The 26,064-nt window shown below is 32.8% G+C and overlaps 2 protein-coding genes across 2 annotated transcripts; one reads left to right on the forward strand and one right to left on the reverse strand.

Moving 5' to 3' along the window:
- Positions 1-743: 743 nt before the first annotated feature.
- Positions 744-22,374, reverse strand: LOC130442888 (ATP-binding cassette sub-family C member 4-like). The gene is made up of 11 exons (XM_056777283.1): positions 22,091-22,374; positions 19,501-19,737; positions 17,463-17,893; positions 14,861-15,017; positions 12,602-13,245; positions 10,405-10,969; positions 9,966-10,272; positions 9,705-9,855; positions 5,745-5,975; positions 3,185-3,493; positions 744-1,394 (listed from the first exon to the last, which is right to left on the reverse strand). Exons 1-11 carry the CDS (start codon positions 22,183-22,185, stop codon positions 790-792), a joined length of 3,732 nt encoding a protein of 1,243 aa, XP_056633261.1. The 5' UTR covers positions 22,186-22,374; the 3' UTR covers positions 744-789.
- On the forward strand, positions 22,373-25,426 carry LOC130442902 (tRNA-uridine aminocarboxypropyltransferase 1). The gene is made up of 3 exons (XM_056777308.1): positions 22,373-22,944; positions 23,013-23,397; positions 24,473-25,426. Exons 1-3 carry the CDS (start codon positions 22,741-22,743, stop codon positions 24,832-24,834), a joined length of 951 nt encoding a protein of 316 aa, XP_056633286.1. The 5' UTR covers positions 22,373-22,740; the 3' UTR covers positions 24,835-25,426.
- Positions 25,427-26,064: the final 638 nt, after the last annotated feature.

Genomic DNA, 26,064 nt, shown 5'->3' on the forward strand with positions numbered 1-26,064 from the left:
TAGCATGCACAGGTATTTTCATATTTCCTACAGACCCGGTTTGCTGAAATTTGCGCTCAATTCTCCCGATTGTGGACACATTTAGTCGATTATGCTGACCAAAAAAACCACGAAGTGCACGACATGCATTTTGATTTGAACGCCCATTTTCGTAAAAGGTTTCAACAGTCTTAACACGCTGCTCAATTATGTACCTCTCCATGGTTGAATTTGTTAAACACTGAGACAAAGAAATGTCAAATTAAGTAACATCGTGCATTATAGTTGGACCACCATTTAGTAGGCATTCCAAAAAGTGCAGTACATCGAATTTAGCTGAAAATTTGAACATGAGAAACTTGGGCACAAGGTGAATACCGTGTTTGCTTACAATGGAATAAAAACAGCGTCTTGAAGATGTTTCCATCGAGTGTTTGGCAATATTTCATAGAATTTTTGCACCGTTCCAAAACCATGGATTAAATGTGGGTCCATCACTTCACACTGTTCCTTCTGTAGGCAAGATCATAGCGTCGGTTTTTTGGGATGCGCGTGGATATCTGGTCGAGTACCAGGGCAACAACTGGGCCTATCAACTGGGTCCAATAACTCGCCCATTCAACTAGACTCGTGTAAACCAAGCGAAAGAGTTGATTACAAATTGATTAATACTATTAGAACCAAAGTACCAAGTTTTCTATAGAAAAGACGATTTTCTAAATTAGACACTTCGTATAGATTGACACAAATATACAAACAAAAAATCAATGTAATTCATTTATTCATATTTTCAAAAACTATAAAAAACGATTAGATACAATGCAGTAGTTTAGAGTTCTGCAACATACTATGAAATAAACTGTTTTGATCCTTTCCCAAATTGTTTACAGTTCCATTTTCCACTATTTTTCCATCTTGCATCACTAAAACTCTGTCACAGTTCAAAATAGAGTTCAACTTATGTGCTATTATCAGTAAGGTACAATCCGTAAAATAATTTTCAAAAACAGCATTGATTAAATTCTCATTTTCCGTATCCATATCAGAAGTAGCTTCATCTAATATGATGATTCTATTTTTGCTCAACAAACATCGAGCTAAACATAATAATTGTTTCTGTCCAGTGCTTAAAGTTAACCCTGTCTCGTTCATTTCAATATTCAGAGATTTTATGACTTTATCCAATTGGACCGTCTTGATTGCACGCCATATCTCAGCGTCCGAATATTTATTCAAAGGATCCAAATTTTTACGAACTGTTTTCGAAAAAATCATTGGGTTTTGAGACATAATGGATATATTAGAGCGGAGGATCTTCAAAGGTATTCTTTGTATATCAACACCTCCTATCGATATTATCCCTTCGTAATTGTATAAACGGAAAAGTAACGATAACAAAGTGGTTTTTCCGGAACCTGCAAAACATGTTAATAATCAGGATAATCTGGAAAAAAGGACAACCGCTTCTTTTAGCAATAACACATTTTGATTTGATTTTGATCTATCGATGCTTCAAACAAATATGTATATATATATACCCTTAAAAAGTTTGATTTTGTATTCAGGATAATGGTTTATCAATATTTTAAAAATTCATAGTTTAAATTTTTTTTTAATAAAATATTTATTTATGTAGGTATAATTTTATATTATATCAAATGACAAAAAAATTTACATTTCCTTTCAGGTTTACAAAAGCTTTGTCTCACTAAACTCCAAATGGAGTCCCCCATCGTATTTTCATTTATACCACGTTGTTTTTAAAGCATGCGTACTTCTAAAGATTTTCGTTACCCAATCTTCTACCATGTTATCAACTAGTTCTCGATAACTTTTTATTCCCTAAAAATCCAAAAGCTACTCCTTTAAAAAAGTTCCGACTTTTTTATTATTGAGCGCTGGTGAGTAATTTTGGAAATTCTTCACTAGCAAACATATTTATTTGTGGAATAACAAAAAATCCAGCTTTAGCCTTTGCATCTGACAACTTTGGAATTTTTTTTCAATGCTAAACTCTCAGATCTTAATCAGATCTCAGTTCATTTTTGGCAACCCGGCAATGGGTTAGATTAGATAGATTGGCCACCCAAACTCCATATATAATAATTTTAAATTTCTTTCTCGAAGTACCAAATTAACAGAACTGACTCAAGGACAAAAACAAATTTTTTACGGCCTAAATATTCATTTGAACTTACACTCTACCAAAAAACAGTTAACACAACTAAATGTTCTGGATTTTAGGTTTTAATAATAATAAGAAAGATAAAATTTGACGTTTCGACTTTAATTCATTATCAAAATATGATATTGATACTGACAATTTGCCAACTTATATTAATCAATAGATCATCTACATCATGAACATCAAAATAAGAATAAAAAATAGAAATAGAAATTATTTGTAGTTTTATAAGAATTTTGAAAGTAGAGCTATAAATTTTACTTAAATTAAGTCCTTGTATGTATTGTAAGAAAAAATGTTTTATGTTTTGATGTTTCGTTTCTGTTAATAATAATTATTTTCTTTGATGTGATTTGGATAGATCTATCAGCCAAACTTAGGGCAGACTTCTCAATATTTAGAAAATAGACTGAAAGGTCATCAATACGATAAAAAAAATAAAACTGCGTTAACGAACCATCTAATATGAAAAAAAAAACATAAATTCAATTATAAAGATTCAAAAATTGTTGGAACGGAATCTAATACACGAAAAAGAGAATTTTTAGAAATGGTTCATATTCATAAAAACGAAAAGGCTATGAATGATTTAAGGGAAATTTATAGCTCTATTTTGTAAATTCTAATAAAACTACAAATAATTTGATTGGTTAAGATTGCTACATATTGAGATGTAAGGATGTAGGTGATGTATTGATTAATATAAATACGCAAAGTGTCAGTGTCGGGTCACATTTTGATACCGCAACAGGTCGAAACGTTGAATTTTTTAAATCAGAAGAGACCAAAAATCAAAAACATTTAGATGCATTAATATATCAAAAGGTCTAGGAAATGAGAAATTGAAGAAATTTAAAACGGATAACTGCACACATAATCAGTGGGATCTTGTACTATATTGAAGAAGATAGAGAATTGGTAGAAAGCATTAATTTCTAGCATTGAATAGCATGGAAAATGGTCGAAGTATCTTTTTAAATAAGCTCAGCTCTTAATCAAAGATTGTCAAAAAACAAATACCTGTTCTGCCTATTATGCCTATTTTTTCTCCAGCATTGATCACTAAATTAATATCTTCCAAAATGCATTTACTACCGTCTCCGTACGAAAATGTGACTTTGTCGAATCGTATGCTATTACATTTCGGCCATCTCACGATTATAGAGTTCGGAGTTTGTACTTCTTTTTCCGTGTCCGAATATTCTAAAATTCTTTCAACGGACGTCATTTTATTTTCGATTTCAGCCCATTGTTTTATACCATACTGAACTGTACCATTAAGACTAATAGCTTGAGTGATAGCTAATCCAATATCTCCAACTGAGGTGTCTTGAAACAATATTAAATAACATACTAGGGTATTATTTAGAATAAAACAGTCGGTATGCTAGATGAGAAGTTTATGTTAGAAAAAAACGTAATTGACATGAAGTTTAAAACAAACGAAAGAACATTCATTAAAACAAAATAAGTCTTTTCTGGAAATCGTACGTCTTTTAAATTTACAGAATATCTTGAAACATCAAGTTTAACGTCTTTTATTCAACTGGCTCTAACGGGCTTTTTGTCTAATTATCATATGATCCCTCTTGAAATTGATTCGTTGTGAAGTAACATGAATACATCTCCAAGCAGTAATTCATAAGGCATGAATATCTTTACACATCTGGTGTAGAATGATAGGAGGAATATAGGGCCTAAAACCCAAAATGATGAACTAGATGTAAAGACACATTCTACATGTTTCATATGCTGGTGTCAAGATTAAAAACCTAAATTTGGAAGATAACCTTAGATAAGCTGCAAATGGTGACTTGCCTTGCAATAACAGGCGTGTCATTTGAAGACGATTATAGAAAGTTAAGCCATAAATTGGGCAAAAAAGACATAAACTGAACAGAATATGTAGTCGTGCGAACTGACTGGACGCCTAAGCATTCTAAAAGAATATAAGGTACTCACTGATATGATCACAGATGCCATGTATTTCTAATAACTATATAATAACATCGCAGCCCTCCAATTACTTGACTCTTACCAAATTTAATGTTGTGAGAATGCTGAACATAACCTTTGAACTCTCTTGAAGCAAGGGTCAAAGTTACTCTAATGTGGGTACCTGACCACACTAGAGTACACGGCAATGAACAGCTGATCATCTGACAAAAAAGGCGCGACAATCTTTCATATGACCAAAAACTTTCAGGTTTCCCAAAATGCAATCAAGTCATTGTCATAAAAAAGTGGGAAAACAAGAAAGCAAAAATAAGGAGTAAGAGGCCAAGTCTGAAACAATCGAAGAGGCTTCTAACTTATTCTATCAACTGGTCGAAAAAAGTCCTGTCATTAAGCAAAGAAGAGTTACTGGTTAGCTTAGCAAAAATTATCCTTTGAATTACCATATGAAAAACATCGGAAAACTCGCGATGGCTCTTGTAGTTTCTGCAAGAAACCGAACGAAACAGCCGATACTTCTGTGAATGCAAGACTGTCTATAGGTAACGGCTACTGTACTTTCCTTCAAACATCTTGAAGTCAGAAGAGGTAAACTAGTTAGCCACCAAACCGGTAGCTAAATTTGCCGTGTCATTGCTACCTGACATCTCAGGGCACACAATAATAGGTCTTTACGCACTAGCTCATCTAAACCGTAATATTGGCGTATTAGGAGCTCGTTGAATAATCTACAACCACAGTCTTCAGATGCTAGTCCAAACAACAACGTCTTGACAGGATCAGGACGTAACTGAGGGAATGGAGCTGGAAAAGGAACATCCTTAAAGTCTTTTGGGCATCGAAGAGACAGATTTACAACAACACGATCAACTGTAAATGATTTAGTACATTCTTATCGTCCATTTTTATATGAAGAATGTGAAGATCCCGCATTGTCTGTAATACGCAGGATAGTTCTCATACAAGAAGTGACAGACGTACGACGTGGGACCTAAATACAGCTGGCTACATTTTCGATGTGCTTCTGGTCTGCTCGGTAGCCTGATTCATTACCCATTGAATATGTATAGGATGTGATCGATAGGGTATTATTTAATTTACTAAGCCCTCTAGATATGGATTAAAAAGGCTTGTATTTCACGAAGACAGACTTAGTATGAATACATTCACTAAAATTGTTCAACAAACAAGTTGTTATGATTTTTATGGAACACAGTTTACTGAAGAGCATAATTTGAAACTAATTGTGTGTTTGTGGAACGGTTCTAGTATTCCCAATGTCGAAAGCCTTTATTATATCAAAAAATATACAAACTTAATATTAGTTATTTGATGTGTGTATTTCATTTATAAAAGTTTTCGTGCGTACCGCTTTTGATAACAAATTTCAACTAAATCTAACTAAATCTACTTATTTCGTTGACTTAATCTTTTTATATAGATGCAACTGGAGTTTCGGATATTCGAATCAATTTCCAGTAAGACACAACTTCATCACTAGTTATATTACAAGAGATTTTATTCATATTTCATCGTTACTTCAAGATTTATCAATAATTCGTATTTTTCTTTCGCAAAAGGTGATATCCTTGGCCATTTACGCCGATAGAACAAAAATACTTACTATGGTCAAAAATAAGAAAGACTGCCATAATTACTCCCATATAGATAGTGCAGAAGACATCCATATAGTATCCGAATGCTCTTTTACAACATTTTGACGTATAGTTTACGGATGTGTATAAATCTTGATGTTTATCAAATTCTTTTGTCAGCGCTTTTTCAGCACGAAATGCTTTGATTGTAGTTAAACCTTCCAGAGAAGAATTCAAATAACCCACTATTGGACTTCTTGCTGAAAGAATTTGCTCCATTGCTCATTCATCAAATAATGATGGGTGAAAGATGATTGATAAAATTTATGAATGACATATAACTCATATAGGACCATTAATAGATGCCATCATATAACAGACACGAGACAGATCTCACGCTTGTAACAGATGGTATCAAAGAATATATGACAGATGACACAATGTGATTGGTGACAAATGACAAGTATTGGTGACAGATTGAAATATATAACAGATGACACAAGATGATTGGTGGCAAATGACAAAAACTGGGGCAATTGGGACGTAGAGGTATTATAGATATAGAGTGCGACATTTAAGTGAAATTGTACTATTAGAAAAAATAAAAAGAGCATCGGTTTACCATTCTCTATCTCCCTCTACTCACTAATGAAATCGAAATTTGTTATTCTCCCTCTTTGTCGTTTCTACCACTCGAAACTTCGAAGTCAAGGCGATCCAATCAGAAAAGAGTAGAGAAAGATATAGAGTGGCATACCGATGTTATTTCTCGCTCTATCGGAACAACCTCTGATGTCTCGCTCTCTCTATCTTTAATATAAACACTATTAATTGAGATAACAAAGCATATGACAAATGGCACACAACATGACTAGTAATATGTAGAATACATGACATATGACTTAACATCCGGTCCCGTAGTAGTATTGCTTATCTAACTTGTTTGTTTGTGTTTGTTTTTGTGTGAAATAGAATAGGGACAACAATAATTATACTTTTGTTTGGTCGTCGAGATAAAGAAGAAGGTAATTATCTATCATATCTATTGAAACGTGGTGAGGTTTTCAATTGAATAGATACTTTATGAAATTTGACAAGCGAAAGCAGAAGTAATTGCCAAACTGTTACTGAAGTCACATTGTCTAATTATAGAATAGTGAGATATGACTAAATGTTGAATTTGCAGCAGTTAAAGTAATCGAAAAGCTGCTCTTAGATATTTGTAAGCACCAATAAGTGAATACCAGGACCTTATAATAACTCATATGGGGAATGATAAAGAGACAGTAATATGATCTTTGTATCTAAAGCAACTGACTTTCACTAGAATATAAGAGCAAAAATCCTAATGCTATAAACCACTCGCAGAATATATCGAATTAAACTACTGGCGCTTTTATCCTAATACTGTTATGTAGCTGACTAATTTCCATTTTAGTTGATTATACAAAAAAAATAATTAACCGATATTGTAAAGTTCAAATGTTTGATGTCTATTTTATGACATCCTTAAGGTTTTCTGGTTATTTATTTAAAATATTCGTCGAACTAACACAACCTATTCTGAAATTACTAAAGTTGAGCTGCTAATTGCCCACGATCGAGTACGGTACGTGAAGAAGTTGAAGTCATTGATACGAACAACGATATGAAAACGTGGTCTTGAACCTGACTAAGGTTATTTATAGATAAACAATATTCGTTTATAGTTTATCCTTGTTATAATTGCTTATTTATACTTTTGAAATGTTTAAAAAAGGTTATGCAGTTTCTCGGTATTAATTATCAATTTCTTTGATCGAAAACTAATACATGCTCGGAATTATTATAAGGTGTAAAAGTGTCGATTTAAAAATTTCTTATAATTAAAATTGGTAAGAGGACCACAAGGAGTTTATCTCTCAAAACAAAAAGGAAGCTCTGAAAATGAAAATTATTATATTTTTTTTGAATTGGCTAGTAATTTGATGAAACTGGTGAAGTTGATTGATTACTTTGGGAATTAACAACCACATTAATATCCACAAATACCATTTCCTAAGTAGAATATGCAACGCTACTATCTGAAATAAGGTGATCAAATTTGGCCTAGAGATACTCAATTTTGATAGTAGTTAATTGTTAACTCTCTAGCTACCAAAACATCCTTAAAAAATATGTTGAGTGTTGAGTAAAACATAATTTTGAGATTGCTATAATTATCTCTGCATTCCCTTTTTTTCTTGAATGTTCCACGACTCCCTACATGTTTCTAAAAGAACACAGCAGTGGTCAAATCTGACCCAAAGGTGCATCAATTTTTCGTAGTTTCTTTTTGAAACTTCTAGCTACCGAAACATTCCTGAAGAATTTTCAAATGTCGAATTTTGAGATGCTATCATTATTTATGTATAACAGTCCTTGTTTTATATTCTCCACGACTTTTTTTTGAAGTATACTGCTTTCATTTCTCTAAGAAAACATAACGGTGGTGAAATTTGACCCAAAAGTTCTCTAATCTTCATAGTAGTTTCTTTTTGAACTCTCCTGCTACTAGAGCGTTCTTGAAGAATTTTTAAATGTTGAGTTTTAAGATGCTATCATTATTTATGTATAACAGTCCTTGTTTTATATTCTCCACGACTTTTTTTTTGAAGTATACTGCTTTCATTTCTCTAAGAAAACATAACGGTGGTGAAATTTGGCCCAAAAGTTCTCCAATCTTCAGAGTAGTTTGTTTTTGAACTCTCTTGCTACTAGAAGATTCTTATTGAACTTTCTAGCTACCAAAATATTCCTGAAGAATCTTCAAATGTCGAATTTTGAGATGCTATCATTATTTATGTATAACACTTCAGTTTTATATTCTCCACGACTTTTTTTTGGAGTATACTGCTTTCATTTCTCTAAGAAAACACAACGGTGGTGAAATTTGACGCAAAAGTTCTCCAATCTTCATAGTAGTTTCTTTTTGAACTCTGTTACTAAAGCATTTCTGGAGAATCTTTAAATGTTAAATTTTGAGATCCTATTATTATCTATGTATTACCATTTTCCCGCACAACATCGATGTTTTCCATCACAATAGCCGATTTATTACGATTTTCATGAAATTTATACTGTAGCGAAGTGCGACCACGACTGAATTCGGAAAACCAACGAAAAACTGTGGTTAGAGATGGTGTTCCATTACCAAAAGTGAAAGCGAGTTGATCGGTACACTGCTGTTGGTTTAATCCATATCGAATATAACTCAAACTCTGAGTACATTCACCTTTTAAAATGTCAAATTCTATGGTAACAATGTCAGATTTGACAATAGTGTTGCCATATCTCAAAACTTCAATAGCAGTTCTCATAAATGTTGGTAAAGAACATCTTCGTTCATTTCTTGGATTAATATAATAATAATAAAGTTAAATTTAAAGTGCTGAACTTTATATTTTTCAATTAGTCAGTTTTATGAAAGATATCTCTCAATGTTGGCCTGTTATTCATCACCAAGAACATCTACTATAACAGTATTATTTCTGATAAGATTCTCGCGAAAATAAACAATTTTGTTTTAATTGTTTCTTTCAAATGTGTCTCAAATTCTGAATACTGACTTGCTGCTTTATATGATTTTGGGCAATAAGTCCAGAAGTTATACTGAGAAGCTCATTTTTCAAGAATAAATATGTGAATTTCACTTCTTATCACCTTGGATTGATATTCAGGATTGATAATTTCAAAAAATCCAATTTCGATTTTTCTGAAAAAATCATTTAAACCATAAAAAATAACGCCTAGACAGAATGAAGAAACTTCAAAATGACATTCTTTGCTATTTGAGGATTCCCAAGACGCACTGGAGAGATGAAAAAGTTTGAAACTACGATAAAAATTGACAAGATTTGGTATTTTTTCAATTTTCTAACAAAACACGAAATATTTAACGTTACAAATTTAGTACCTCCCTTTAGAAGGTTGGAAGTGGAAGAAAAATATTGAAAGAAGTGAAGACTTACTTGCACTGTCAAGCCTTTGTAAGCTGCGTCCGGTTGGCATGTATATTTTTCTGATTAAATACAATATTAAAAAAAATATAATAGTGGGTAAAATCAAAGTGATATTAACAGCCGCTATTAGAAACACCACTCCAAATAAACCTAAAAGGATCTGAAAAAGATTATAAAATGAATGCAATTAGAATATATACTATATTTTAGTTTTGTCCTGTATGTTACTACCATAATGACTCTATGTTACTAAAAAATAACGTTTCTTACCTGCAGAAAATCGTAAACTGCAAAAGGTATTTGTTCATCAACTATACTCAGATCTTTGGAGAAGCGGTTTATGATATTGCCAATAAGATGCGTATCAAAAAAAGTCATTTTGGCATTTATGACGGATTCAACTAAGTTTTTATGCAGATTAATCGAAGCTGCTCTACTAAAATTGAAAAGTAAAAATGCCGAAATAACCGATAAAATCGTCAATGCCAAAATCAAAATTGAATATAATTCCAAATATAAATATGATTCTGCGTTTTGCTCTGTATTTCTTGAAGAATTTCTATGTATTATGTTTACCCTAAAAGTGATAATTCAGCACGTAAATATTTTGAGTAATTCTAACCAAAAATACGAAAATTATAACATGAAATATCTCAAAATCCCGACGCAACACATGTTTATGTACAATTACATATTTTTAAGTACTTACCAATCGCTCAAAATCTTTTCACTGTAGCTTTTTGAAATCTGAGTTAATATAAAAAATATTAGAATAATCACGATCATTACTACATTACTTCCATATTTTCTATACGTTTCAAACTCAACTTTTCCTTGTTTTATATTTTCTTGATACATATTTTTCTTATTTTTGTCATTTAATAAGCTTGTCTGTTCTGTACCAAAGTCATTATTCAATAAACAATCATTATTTTCTAAGCATTTTTCTTTGTTTGCCAAATTATTCGAAATATCTTGGTATTGGCGAAATACATCTTGTGATACGACTACTTTTTCTTCATCTATTACAAGAATTTTATAACTTCCCTCAAATAATCCTGGATTTTGTGTTATGAAGAGACATATTTTATCAGCCAAAAATTCCTTGATGCAGCTTTGAATTACATGCTTTTGAACATTAATATCCAAAGACGTTAAACAATCATCTATTAAATATATATCTGCTTTTCTATAAATAGCTCTAGCTAAATTTATTCTACACTGTTGTCCTTTGCTCAAATTTGTACCGCTATCGTCTATCATAGAATCGTCACCTACAAATTCATTATCTCTATTATCAATTATCTGTAATATAGGTTTGATAGACACGAGTCAATTGCTGTAATGAGTCTTTGTTGGTATTTTTCCATAGATAAAGGGAGGGTCTAATATTTACACCTGCTCTCATTTTTGCATACCCTTTCAATCTCTATAGTTTATTTCAGAAAGGTATAGAGTAATAAAACCTCATTAGGTATACAAAGGGACTACAGAGTGACCAAACGAATATTAAGTACACTTTCGTAGTTTCATTCACAAACACTGAAAATAGTGTGCCAAAGGCGTGCCGGTAGGATAATCGTAAAAAGGAAATCCGAATCTGAAATGGGGTTGGAATTAGACAGAGGCACTAATAGAAGATTAAACGGTACCTGTTAAATGCAAAACGTAACTGTATAATCTACTACCTAAGTAATCCCTACACAATATTTCAAGACCTACACCTATAGCCGACACCGAAATTGAACCGAACTGGACGGAATTCCCCATTTTATTACTCTATGCCTTTCTAAAATAGACTATAGTTATCTTTTGTTGTGTTAAGACATCGTACACGTATTTATGTATTATTTAAAATTCATTTATAACATGTTGGTAACAGTTAAATTTAGAACTCAATATAACATTCACGTGATATCCAATTCTCCAAGTTATAACATTGTTTTTGTTTTGTAGGATTTACCGAAAAGTCGACGAAGTCCTCAGTGACTTCAGGAATTAGTGGAGATGAAGATGCTGGAGGTACTATAAACAATTTGAATAAACCCCAGCTTTTAGATAATGGGAGGATGAATTTGAATTGCTGTAATAAAAAATGTTTCAGCTTCCACTGTCTAGGAAGCCGCTAGACTTAGTCAAAGTTTCATCTAGGAGGACCGATCCCTTTGCTCCACCCTTGGCCAATTTTTAAATCTTCTTCTACTTATTCATTTTTAAGATCTCATGATCTGTTAGTTTCGCAGGTTCCTCAGTATCAGTTCCTAGGAGGTGGACTGCCAGCTGTCCAACGATCTCTTAGGTGGTCGTCCGGGTTCTCTTTTCCCTATTGGTTTCCCTTCAAGTACGATGCGTGGCAGTCTACTCTCTTCCATTCTTCTCACGTGGTGGTACCAGTATCTTTTTCTTTGTCTCCCTCATCTTACCATTCTCAAATCAAATCAAATATTTATCATTACGTAATATGCAGAGTAGGGAGTGGAAAAATCGAGGTTCAATGCCTTGGAAAAAATTCAAAATACAAGCTTCAGCAGGAAGCCACATTTACAGAAGCGAATATAGTTAGAAGTAAAGAAAAATACCAAGGGAAGTTGTATAAAGATGTTCTCTATCATGTGGCTAACGCACCTATTTACAGGTTCGTCATTGTAACAACCGCAATAGCTCAAACAGGTTTCGATATAATTGAACATCCACCCTATTCTCTAGATTTGGCAACCAGCGATTACCGGGTAATGAGATATATGTGATTTGCAGATACTGAACAATAGTTCTCTCGATACTCGTCAAACATCAAGATAAACATGTGTTAACTTTAATGGAGACTAACACTAAAAAGTCTGTCAGATTTGGAGCAATACCTTCGCACTAATCTACAAAAGCAGTATGTTAAATAAGCGTATCTTTACCTACTGATAACATATAAATATCATGGCTCAAGCCACATGCTTCCAACACCATATCATATCTCTCTTTATCGTACTCTTGATCAAAAATTATATTCTGTCTTAAACTAGAAGGGAATATCCACGGTTCTTGTTGGGCATAAGATATACAACCAGATTTGTATACTCGACCTTTTGTACATTCATTTTCATCTAAAATACATTTTAAAAGACTTGTTTTCCCACTGCCGGTAGGACCGGTAATTATAACCAAACCCGATTCCATGTTAAGGCACATGTTTTTCAAAATTTCTTTATTACCTACATTAACTGTAACATTTTCGAAATATACTTGCGGTTTGTTCTCTAAATGATTAATCTCAATTTTTTGTGTAGTTTCTTCCGATAATATGAAATCTTTTATTCGTGTTAGAGCCGCAAATGTATCAGCTACGACGGTTACCCCAACTGGTATGGAGGTATTTAGAGCGTGTCTTATCCTCAGAAATAGAGTTGTTACGTAATAAATCATTTCTGCAGAAAAGGTTTTGCCCAAATAGAGGTAAGTGATTAGTAATAAGTAGTAGGCTATTTTTGTTGTTAAGCTACCCATCAAGAGTACACTGGTTTTTGACAAAAACAGTTTCAAAATAGCAGCCATTTCTTTCCTAAAACAATATAATTGGATAATAATTCATATAAATATATATTGATCAACGATGATTTTGAGGCCACAATCTTACTTCCCTATATTTTGTGTTTGATGCCATAAATAATTCTACATTAATATCTGAAGGCCAGGGGCAGCTCATGCCCAATGGTAGCCTTTACAGGGACAAACTAACTACAATCTAAAGATTTTTTAACAAAGAGGTACTCTTTGTTCAACTCGTTAAAGTTTATGGTTTAGGAGATATGTAGATTTTTAGATCGTTCTTCATGCCAAGAAAACCGTTCTCCATAAAGAGACATACTGAAGAAAATCATCATAAATTGTAATTATTAAACATGCAAGACAGATATGGGGCACATCGTTACTCGTTGGGTGCTTGGTATTTTGAAGATTTGCAGTGCTTCCAGTTGTGTTGTTGAATCAAAAGCTTACTGGAAATCAATGAAGATCATTTCGATATCTATTTTATGTTTATAATTTTTTGTTACTTGTTTAATTATTTCTATCGAATCTTTAGTTGATTTTCCTTCTATAAATCATTATCGATATCAATAACTTCGCTAATTTTTATAGTAATAAGATGTTTATATCTTCTACAAAGGTTGCTACTCAAGTCTTGAGATAGACGAATAGAAACCAATATGTATTATTGGATATGGCTTCATTGTTTTTCGAAATATTCTCTATTAAACTCAATTTTGCATGCGTTTGAACTGATTCTCCATTCCGATTGAATTACCTCCAAAACATGTGATTGGAACGCATCAACAGCTTCTTCTGGTGTAGAAAAACTTTGACCTCACAATTTATTTTTGATCGAATAAATCGTTGGGTGCCAAATAAGAACTGTACAGCGGATGATCCATCAATTCGATGTTTTGACTGTTCAAAAACGTTTGTTTGAACTGATGTGTGAGGTCGCATTTTCGTTGTGGAGAATGATTCGTGTTCTGTGGTTGGTTACCTTGAGTTTTTCGTATTCGTTTGGCAAACAAAAGCTGGTGTACCATTCCGAACTGACCGTTCTACGTTGTTCTGATATAACGGTGTCGACATTTCCATTTATTCCGAAAAACCAGGGGACCATTTCCATCGAAGTACTTCGTGCGCCAACAACTTTTGTCACGATCTTATAGACGTCTTTTGGAGTACCACGATTGAGGTTTTTCAGCATTTTTCTGCACCAAACGAAACGATTGACAAATTCTGCGGTATCCAACGCAAACAAATGTTTTTGGCAGCCAAATTCTCAAGCAATATTGAATATATGCGAGTGAAACTAGTGCCCAAGTATGTCTCAATCTCACAGTATGTCACAGTGTTATCTTCCATCATTTTCTAGTCTTTCCATATTGTCCTCACAAGTTTTAGTATCTTTCTCTCCAAGTAATTCTTTGCGTTATCCTTGTTCCCTAGTTTTCTTCCAGATCTTCCTCTTCAACTCTAATGTTATTTGACCGAGCTTGGTTCAAATGAACTCTGGGGTTGAAATGTTGTTATACAGCTATGCACATGTTTCTCAACTTTAAGTTCGTATCACAAGGAATGAAGTCAATATAAGTAAACTAGGACTATAAACTTGTTAATTTAATTAAAGTTTTTCTATTTACTTTCTATTTTCATTAATTTCCCCTTCGAAAGCTTCTTCCCAAGAATTCATTTTGATCACTCGAATACCGGATAAAGTTTCTTTCGTTGATTGTAGCCTTCTATCCATTTCTTTTGAACATGCCAATCTGAGTTTTGCTGTTATATTACCAATTATCACTACAAATTAAGAAAATCTATATATTTTTATATTAAACAAGACAAATATTGGAAATTTCACTTTATTGATGATTAAATTTTTTATATAGCAACAGAAATTTTTGTCTCTATCTTGGTCAAACACAATGATAAAATCAGTTTCGTATTAGAATAGTGGGATTGCAACTCGTGTATAATTTTAGATTTTTAGCACATTATATATTATATGCTTCATTCGATTTGTGTAGTAGTATTGTGTCAGCTATATGTTACTATAATTACAGAATTTTTGTCGTTACCAATCAAGAATAGGAACGAAGACAAGTTAATAACAACAACATATATTCTGTTTGACACAGATAGAGATTGAATTCAATAAAGACTTCAACAAGTGGATACGTGTTTGATTACCTCTTTATAATAACTCCATAATAAAGAAATATTGAGAAACTATCTCAGGTAGTGGAGTGCCCAGAGTTTAGCTCTAGGGAATCTGGGGGGTGTTGTTTTGACCCTTCAGAAAATGTTATCTATAGCTTTACAAAAATAAATTTACTAGCATTTGACATTACAATCAGATACTAGTTATATCTTGAAAGATATAAATTATTCAATTTTTTTCAAAGAACATCATTATATTTTTTTTGCTCTGGGAGGGTCCCCTTCATCGGTCCACCACTGATTGCTGTTGTTGCAGGAAAATCGCTAATAAACTCATGTTTTCCAATGAAATATTTTATTGCAGGTATAAAAATTACGAAAAAATTTAAGATTTTGTCTGACGTTTGAATGTTTTTGTATGTATAATGTGGGTGATTAATTTCATTTATAGTTTGTTAGATTATAATGTAATAAGTGCAGGATATAGCTCCACTATTTGCGGTGTGCCCCTTTTAAGACCTCATTAAAATATTCGTATAAGGTATTTTCAAGTTAAAAGCCTTTCAATATAGTTTTACTTCATACAGGATGTTTCTATATTCGACCGACAGCGTTCTGCCACAGAGAAATTATCCATTTTGACAAGGGAATACGAACCCTTACGAGGCCTAGTTGCTGAGATATAGAATGTTCAAAATTTTAGATCAAAATCAAAAATTTGCTATAAATCAAGAACGCCTTCAAGTTTTTTTTCAAATTTCGTGACCAATATGCTCCTTAATATTTTGTAGTAATATTTTGACTTACAACTTTACGCCACTAGAGCAAATTCTTTTTTTTATTTTATTATAAATTCCCTGATTATTTTTAGTTAAAAAACTGATAACCTTTTATGGAGCTAAAATGAACGGCGTTGTAGAAATTTGCTTTTAAACAAAAGTCTGCAAGTACGTAATTTACAAATTAATTAATTATTAATTTAATTTCGAATAATGATTACGCATAAGTAGTTGAAAAAAAAATAAAAATTATTCATAACCTCAATTTCACACAAAAATGTATTACTATAGTAAAACAATTGGCAATGAAAATAAAAATAATAATTGTTGCAGAATGTACCATTAAATATTAGAGAACCCATGTGGTTTCAATATGATGGGGAATAAGTTCATTTTGCTGGAACGGCAAGAAATTACTTAAATAGACGTTTTAGAGAAAAATGGATTGGTCGGAGTGGACCCAATTGTTGGCTTCCAAGATCACCTGACTTAAACCCTATCGATTTTGTTATAAGGGACTATATGAAGTCTTTTTGTACGAAACAATAATCGAATCTGAACAAAATCTAATAGCTAGAATTCAAGCAGCGAAAGAAATTATTCAATCCCATCCAGATTTATTCTTTAAAGACACGTTTTTCAATGACAAAACGGTGTAATAAGTATATTGAAGTAAGCGACCAGCAGTTTGAACAACTACTGTAACTTTGTCAGTTTTGTTATTGTTGTAATACATTTTTGATTGAAATTGAGATAATGAATGATTTTTATTTGTTTTGAACTACTTATGCTTAATCATTATTCGAATTTAAATAATTAATTAAATTGTAAATTACTTACGTGCTTGCAGACTTTTGTTTATAGGCAAATTTCTACGAAACCGTTAATTTTAGCTTCATAAAAGGTTATTACCTTTTAAACAAAAAATAATCAGGCAATTTAGAACAAAATCAAAAAATAATTTGCTCCAGTGGTCTAAAAAATAGTGAAATAAAAGTGACAACTAGCCCTCACTGGTTAAATTTTTCCAAAATGTGTTTATATCAAAATATTACTTTATTAAGGAGCATATTGGTCACCAAATTTGAAAAAAAAAATTTAAAGGTTTTCTTGATTTATGACAAATTTTTGATTTAAGGGTTCGTATTCCTATATCAAAATTAATCATTTATAGAGATCTCTCCGTGGTAGAGCGTTGTCGGTCGAATATAGAAACACCTTGTAGAAATCAGCACAATTACACACAAAAACAAGAATCAAAATCGTCAGTGATACTTGTTCAAATGTTTTTAAATAGTTATTTTACCTTGTAATGGTACTATCAATACAAAAAAGCCCATTCCAACACATGTCGCAACTCCCATTTTGTTATAGATTAAATAAAAAACTAACATCGTCTGCATCACTCCGATCCAAGTATCGTTAAAGTAAGTAATGAAAGATTCTATAATCGGTACATCTTTTGTCATAAGAGTAACTATTTTTCCCACACTGATATCAGACAAAGATTTAGTTGTTAATCTTAGAGATTTCCTAAAAATCGCCGAACACAAAGCGGTTTTGATTTTAATGCCGAATTCATCAAGATACAATAGGTAGTTTTGGAGGTACGTTATGTTTACAAAACTGAGTATCGTCAATAAAATAGCGAAATTGATAACTTCTCTTTTAGTAAGTTCTTCCTGTGCTGGCTGGAAATATAATATTACCTTCGATAACGCCATTGGTATTAGAGTGCTGAAATACAAGAACATGTAATAAGAAGACAATTAGGTTTTGAAAAAGTATACCAAAGTCTAAACGAAACTTGCGAAACCATCAATTGTTACTATTTGCTTGTTTATTAATTCAGTGAAATGGGTTAGTATGTATACGTAGCAGGCAGACCGGCCCTGTACAGAGGAGAAACAACTCCTCGGTACCAAGGAAACGATACAATTATTAGTTACTGGTCACCAATCGCGTGAATGAAAATTTCGACTACTTCATGTACGTTTATTGTGATTTAAAACGTTTGCTTGGTAACATTTCAAGTGACTTCAACGTAACGTAAACCGCTAGAATGCTCCAAGGCGGCCTTCAACAAGCCCACGGAATAACAGTCAGCACGTCTACTGTTCGGCGAAGGTTGAAAGAAAGTGGTTTGTCAGCTTGCAGTCCAGCTAAAGGACCCTTGCTTACTGCAGCTCATAGAAGATGTAGACTTGCTCGTGAACACATGAATTAGACAGTGGACGACTGGGAAAAGGTATTGATGTTCACGGATGAGTGTAGAATGTGCCTGAATGGCAACGATGGGAAAAATAAGGTATACAGATGATCTGGAGAACGGTATGCTGCCTGTACTCGGTTACAACGGGGGTGGCTCACTAATGTTTTGGACAGGTATTTCTTTTGAGGCACACACCGATCTCGTCGTTGCAGATATGATGGATTCGTTGGTGATGGTTTTCTGCTAATGCAAGATAATACTTGACCGCACACGGCAAGAATGGTAATGCAGTACCTTGAAGAGGTTAGTAATGGGAAAATGGACTGGCTCGCTCAAAGCCCCGATCTCAATCCTATTGAGCACGTATGGCACCAACTCAAAAGACGTTTAAGACGTCGCATTCTTCCTCCATAAACACGCGAAGAGCTTTGATTGGCCCTGATTGTGCATTGGACCAATGTTCTTCAAGCAAACATTCAGAATGTCTTGCGTTCTATGTCCAACCGCATGAGAATCGTCATCCAGTATCGAGATGGCAATACGCCTTTTTTTAAAAAAAGCCCCGCCTGTTTTTGTGTATGCTTTGCTCAATTATTATAGTGTCAACTGAAAGTGTTGTTTGTTAATAAATTTATAAATTCTCGAATTGTTGCTTACTTTCTAATTGTAACCCATATAAACATCATATAACACGCTAAAAGCATTATTGAGTAAATATATTATACACTCATTACAATAAAAATAAACTACAGGTAAAGTTTCTCAAATTTTTGGGGTCCATCAACTTCTACTTGCTGCCCAAATTGCGATTACCCAACGTTTCTTCTAGTTCAGAGCCTGATGGGCAAAATAAAAAAATGCTCTTCGGAAAAAATTATAGTCAAATAGAATGAACCCAACTTGGATTTACTGTTCACAACCACCATGTTCGCAGGATATGATTCCCAGCGACTATAACCTATTTTAAAAACCGAAATATGTTTTTTGTTTATTATATCGGATACAATCGACTTTTTGCTTCAAAAATTAGGTCGACTGAAAGCTGCTTCGATTATTATTTAATTATGACTAAATTTTAACAAAATTTTATAATAACTTTTAAAACTACTGGACTTAAAGATAATTAACTCACATTACTGCACTTCTTACAATTAATTGTATAAAGCCAACTAGCAAATACGCCTTTCCGTAACATTTCCATATGATTCTAATTAGAGAAATGTGTTTTAGATGATGTGAGTCATTTTTCAAAAATATTTCCAATTCATTTCCGGCATTTTCTGCTTTACAGTTATCTATCACTTCAAAAATGTGTTCTTTCTTTAACGTCCCTTTTTTATAAATTTTCCAAATAAAACCCAAATTATATCTAAAAAGAAAGAAATAAAAAATAGCAGCAGTACGAGGTTTGGTTATTACATAACGAGACTAGTTACAAGAAAGGGTTGTATGTATAAAAATAATTCTACATTCGAATGCTCCCCTTCAATATACTACCCTCCCCTCGCCACACACCTTTCCATACGTTTTCCCATTGATCGAAACAGTGCTGGAAGTCTTCTTTGGTTAGGGTCTTTAGGAGCTCTGCCGTTTTTTGCTTTATCGCTTCCATCGACTCAAATCGGGTCCCTTTCAAAGCAGATATTTTTTTAACCTTTCAAGGAAATCTGAGCAAACCCGTTGACGCAAGAGCTTTTGGTAAGGAGTCAGATTTGTTGGCATCTGCTTCGCACGGACTTTTGTCATGTGTAATTCCTCGTGTAAAATTTTTCTAACCGTTTCTTTATCGGCGTTTACAGCCTCGGTAATAATCTGGATACTCATTCGACGATCTGCACGCACAATTTGGTTGATTTTAGTCACTGTTTTCAGAGTTTAAGCAGTCACAGGGCGATCTGGGCGCTGGTCATCTTCAGTGCTCTCTCGGCACTCACTAAAGCGCTTACACCACTTAAAAACACGTGCACGAGATGGATAATTGTCCCCATAGGACTCTTGGAATAATTTATAGCACTCAGTTGGAGTTTTTCTCAATTTAACGACTGCAGCACAAATACTATAATAGTGATGGAAACGTGTTTTGGGACGTGCATAGACAAGATATCTAGATACCCCACTCGTCTTGGACTCCTTCAAGGCACGCAGTCTCGTTATTTAATAGCCAGATCTCGTATAAAAACAACCGAGAAAGTTGATAATAATAACTGAAATAAAATTGTATAAACATAACCTAGGTTTAAGGAACAATACAGGGTGTTCCGAGACCTGATGCAAAAGCTTGGTGACTGAGTAGATGATGTGAAAATAATGCTGTGAAATGAAAAAATTCTCACATGACCCCCTTTATGAGTTATAGGTCTTTAAATTTGCGAAATTAGAAGTTATATTTAAGTGTATTTATAAATTATACATTCGAACATTATGAATTTTTAATGAATGATTACCTATGAAAATAAAGAGACACTTGCATAAGGAAAAAGCTGGAATGTAACAAATTTAGTTGATTAGCCTACAACTTATCAAATAAAAACAAAAAAAAAACTATAATAAATGTTCGAAGTGGACATCTTGCACTTCTACACACTTCCGGAATCTGCGGAGGATATTTCTTCGGAAGTAAATTCCAAGAGAAAAACATATGAACCTACTAAATTATAACTCACTATTCCTGTCCACACATTAACACAACATCGACGTTGATTCTTTGTTTGTATTGTACCGTGAGGATTTTCATCTGCCCATAAATGTAAATTATTATAACCGTCTCGTGTGAAACCAGCTTCATCAGTAAACAGTACGTTTTCAATAAATGTATTATCAACTCGTTATTTATCTAGAAACCAACGACAGTAGACCAGTCTTGCTGGATAACCCTATACTTCCATGACATTCACTTCCTGGATGTGAAAGGAGTGAAAGAGTTGCTCTTGAAGAATCCTATGAATAGTTGTCGTTGATACGTTAAATTTTAGTGACATTTTGCTTGTGGGATCAGCATCAACTTCATCTAATGCATTTTGTTCTAAAGCTGGTGTTCGTATAGGTTGTTGTTGACCTTCTCAACCTTTTTTGGTAGGACACTTTCATAAAAAATAAGTACAGTTTATGATAATTTTCTTCAGAGTGCCTCTTTATGGCGAACGGTTTCCTTGGAACGTGTGCAACGATCTAAAAATACTATCTTTCGATTGTATAGGTTGTCCCTGTAAAAGTTACGGATTGTTAACCATTGGGCGTGAGCCGCCCCTGGCCTTCAGTGTAGAATTATTTATTCCGTCAAACACATAACATGAGCATACATAATTATCCATTGAAAATTCATAATGTTGGAATGTATAATTTATAAATATACTTAAATATAAGTTCTGATTTCGCAACTTCAAAGGCCTATCACTCAGAAATGTCTTATCATAGCATTATTTTGACGTCATCTACTCACTCTGGAATATTTTGCATCAAGTGTCAGAACACCCTGTATATAATACCTTATAATTGAAATAAAACTTATATATTTTTGTCGGTGTAACAATTTGATTTTGTTCTCTCAGTGTATTTTGTTATGCTTAACGTCAAATGACGTCACTACTACACTTATTTATTTTCGAAATAATTTTACATTTTCGTGTGTGGTTTTTCCAGTATCCAAGAGATAGATCACTACCACGTATATGAAATATCACATACATTATTACTTAAAACGAATAAATACATTTTGTACTTACAAAAACGTTATTTTTGATAATATATTTGCTTGAATTCTAGGATGTTTAGGTCTTTTATTATAACCGCCATTTTTAGCGCAACTGTCTTCGTTCATAATCTATTAAATGTTAAATTTTCATATCAAAATAAATCACGTCTAACAAAGAAAATCCTAATAGGAACGTTATCTAAACTATACTATAAAACTTTAAATGCTTTCTTTATCTTGTTTATATATTCTATTGTGGTATTAAGAAAATAGATCACGACGGAAACGGTATCATTATTTTCTAGTTATGGTTATAAACCAAAATCCATCTGAAATTAATACTATCTACTGTCTCTGCTTGTAATTTTTAAAAATGGTAAGAAATCACTTTGGTTCACATATTGGTATATTAATTTTGTATTAACAACAAAGATTATTCAACCCATTTATTGCACAATAATTGTTCTAATTAAGTGTTTATCAACGAAATTTTTAGTTCGAGTAATAAGTTACTGTATACCCATATTGTTTATGTTCCATTATTTAAGTAAAGAAGAAAATATAAGGTTGGGCGTTTAAACGTTGTTTTCAGTTTTTAAACAGTGCTTTGGTTTATCTGCAGATTTATTAAAAGATTTTATATAAATATTCGGTTTAATTCGAAGAGTTTGTAAAAATGCTATGTCGAATCCAAAGTCGGAGGAGTCACGTCAAAGTTATATAGACAAGAATCCTTTTGATGGATTGAAAATAGATGACAATTCGATTTTAGATCTCCTGGAAGGTAGACATCCGTGTCCAAAATGTGGAAAGTCCAGAAAATTTTATTGTTATTCTTGTTATGTACCTATAAAAGAACTCGAAGGAAAATTACCTGTAGTGAAAGTGAGTAATTTATGGAAAAGTTTAGGAGAAAAATAATTCTCATTTTGTCATCATTTTGTAATTTTTAGCTACCGATCAAAATTGATATAATAAAACACAAACATGAAATAGATGGTAAAAGTACCGCAGGACACGCAGCTATATTAGCAAAAGATTATGTCAATATTTACACATATCCTGATATACCAAACTACGAAAATGAGAATGTTGTACTTATATTTCCAAGTCAAAAAGCTATAAGTGTATCACAATTAGTAACACATGGCTTAGATCAGGACATTATTCATAAGTTCCAGAATGCACCATTGGATGAATTACCTCCAGGTTTTAATAGAAGCACGTTAATGAAAAAAATTCCAAAGTCCAGGGAGGAATATGAATTTGGAGGAAATTTTGGACATTTGCCCATAACTAGAGCCATTTTTATCGACAGTACGTGGAATCAAAGTAAAAGTAAGTTTCTATTATTGATTTATTTCCCATTTATGTAATTTATACATACAACTAACAAGATTGTTGGATGAATGACACACAATATATTTTTCATCATTTGTAATTGATAATATATAAAACAATTATTAGACCAATAATGGGATCAATGAACAATGGAGAGGGAAATATAGGATGAGAAAAAAACAAGAAATAGCTGACAAACTCAATGACAAAGATGTAAAGTGAGAGCTCAGTGGTTAGGGCATCTAGGGAGAGAGGGAACAAAATCTATAGCATACAATATGATGCAGTGGGATTCTGGTGATAGAAAAAGACACAGTAGGCTTAGGACAAAATGGTTAAAAGATGTGGAAGATGATCTAAGCAGAGTAAAAGTTAGAAGTAGCAGGAAAAGACAGAAAACAGGAGAAGGTGTAGAGATGGCTTATGGGGAGTGATCTTCTTTTAAGCCATTTACATATATTTTTCGTCTTCAGTACCATATCTGTAGTTGGTCATTGGCAACCTCTACAATCTTCTTGTTGTGCTGTCCAGTTGGCACAGATAGAATATAAATATGACAACAGAAATTTGAACAAGTAGAAGCCTAATTTTGTATTTTCAACTGTAATGCTTCCACTGCATTTCTATTTTCGTCACAGTAAATTACAATGGATTTTTCATTAGAGGATATGAAATTCAATAGAAAAAAAAAAAAAAGAAAAGGAGTATGAGTCTTGTTGAGCATTCGGTCTACTTAATCTTGCAAGATTTTGCCATTTAAGAATGCAATGTGTATACTCCTATCTTTTATTTTTTTACAAGAAACCATTATTGGAATTTCCACGCTATTTTCTTAAAGGACAAAAGATCCAGTTAATTTTTTTAGTATTTTAGTTTGCAACCTAAGAAAACATATATCTAGAGCATTAGGACTGCTTTTTAACCTTCAAAAATATTCTTTGAACTGCTTGTTGAGGCGCCTATATACTATAGATATTCAAGCAAACTTGAAGATAATATTTGAAATTAAAATATTTTTACTCTGATATATTTTAGCTATACTAGTTCAATTATTCTGTTTCTCTCATTTTAGGTATTTACAAGGATGAAAGAATAAAAAGTATTCCTTGTGTTGTTATTCAAAATAGGATATCACAATTTTGGAGACATCAAAAAGGCAGTCCAAGATGGTATTTAGCTACTGTAGAAGCTATTCATCAATTTTTAATAGAAATCCATCTTCACATGTGGGGTTTGAATAGAAACTATGCTGGAATTTATAACTGTTTCACTGAAAAATGTTTGGACCAATTTAAACTGTTATATAATGATAAAGAGAATGCGTATAATGGACAGTATGATAATTTATTATATTTTTTCCAACATATGTACAAGTTGATTCATTCGTATTATAGTCATGAAGAGTTGTATGCTTATCAGAGAAGATTAATGTAATACATTTTTTATAGCTATTAGTTTAATGCCTAAAGGTTCTGGTCCTCCATGCTCTCCCCCTATAAAAGTTTTAGTAAAAAATGTTAAGTTCACTCTGTTTTGACATAATAATTTCCTATTTAAAATTGGGCAACCTTGCACGAATGTAACCCAGACAGAAATAACACCACTTGTGTTGGGAACCATTAGGATTTGTTAATCTAGTTAAGTGATACAAAGTGTCATTTTACTAATTTTTGTCTTATATTAATGTGAAGAATCATAAATTTACCTACCTAACTTACTATTGTATTTGTTAAAATTTATTGTACACTGCTCGCTCCTAATGGGAACCAACGTCATAGTTAAGTGATTCCAAGTGTCCCTTAGACATTTCAAGTTCCATTACATATCAAAAAACTTTTATTTTATATTGATGTGACTCTAACTACCATAAATATAATTTTTTATCGTTTTTGTATACAATAGGATTTTGGTATTTAAAGTGGTTTGTCACCAGATAGTTTGACATTCGTCGAATACGGTAGTCGGATTATTGAAACTGAAGTTTAATTGATTATTTTCTTGCATAATAAATCATTTTTACAAAGTAGTTTTAATGCTTTTATACAAAGAATATGGTCAACCATCATTGGTTAGTCCGGAGATACATTACACACTCTAGTTGAAACCACAAAGGGTAGAGGAGGAAGAGCATTATGAGGACTGTAATCTACAATCCGGTGATGTGGATCTCTAAAAATATGCTTGAAATCAGGTTTTAATTAACAAGATGCCAAATAGGCTTTGAATATAAAAAAAATTGGTAACGAATAGTGGTTTACTCATTTTAGATCTTAACCAGTTCATCTTTAGATAGCTCTCTTTTAACACAGCATTAGCAGTCTTTTTGTTTTATATAACAAAAAACGGGGAACATAGATTCTTGCAAGCTGACTGGAAAACCCGAAATAATAGAGAAATCGATGAAATACTAAGCAATGAAAGCATCGTCTGATTCATTTAAGCCCAAAGGTTGAGATGGTTTGTCAACATTTAGAATAGAGAACAAGCTGATGTCTAAGAGTAGTACAAAGAGGCAGATGGACTGATCAAGTTCACAAAGTAAGTGAGAGGATGGGAAATGTTGGTGAAGAACATACCAGTTTGGAGGCGATATATCGAGGGGGTCAAGGGTCACCCCGAGCTGTACGGCAAATTGGTAAGGCAAAGTAACCTTCCTAGAGATTT

Source organism: Diorhabda sublineata, chromosome 1 (assembly GCF_026230105.1).
Source record: "Diorhabda sublineata isolate icDioSubl1.1 chromosome 1, icDioSubl1.1, whole genome shotgun sequence".
NCBI lineage: Eukaryota > Metazoa > Arthropoda > Insecta > Coleoptera > Chrysomelidae > Diorhabda > Diorhabda sublineata.

What these genes read in the sequence shown, in the direction of transcription:
- LOC130442888 (XM_056777283.1), bottom strand. Translation starts at nt 22,185, where the DNA reads ATGAACGAAGACAGTTGCGCTAAAAATGGCGGTTATAATAAAAGACCT. An exon ending in GAAATTAATGAAAATAGAAA is followed by an intron (nt 13,246 to 14,860) that starts GTAAATAGAAAA and finishes ATATTGTTTTAG; the next exon opens with GAAAGAAATGGCTGCTATTT. An exon ending in ACAAAGGCTTGACAGTGCAA is followed by an intron (nt 5,976 to 9,704) that starts GTAAGTCTTCAC and finishes AAATTCTTTCAG; the next exon opens with CAAGAAGTCCAATAGTGGGT.
- LOC130442902 (XM_056777308.1), top strand. Translation starts at nt 22,741, where the DNA reads ATGTCGAATCCAAAGTCGGAGGAGTCACGTCAAAGTTATATAGACAAG. An exon ending in GAAAATTACCTGTAGTGAAA is followed by an intron (nt 22,945 to 23,012) that starts GTGAGTAATTTA and finishes TGTAATTTTTAG; the next exon opens with CTACCGATCAAAATTGATAT. An exon ending in TACGTGGAATCAAAGTAAAA is followed by an intron (nt 23,398 to 24,472) that starts GTAAGTTTCTAT and finishes CTCTCATTTTAG; the next exon opens with GTATTTACAAGGATGAAAGA.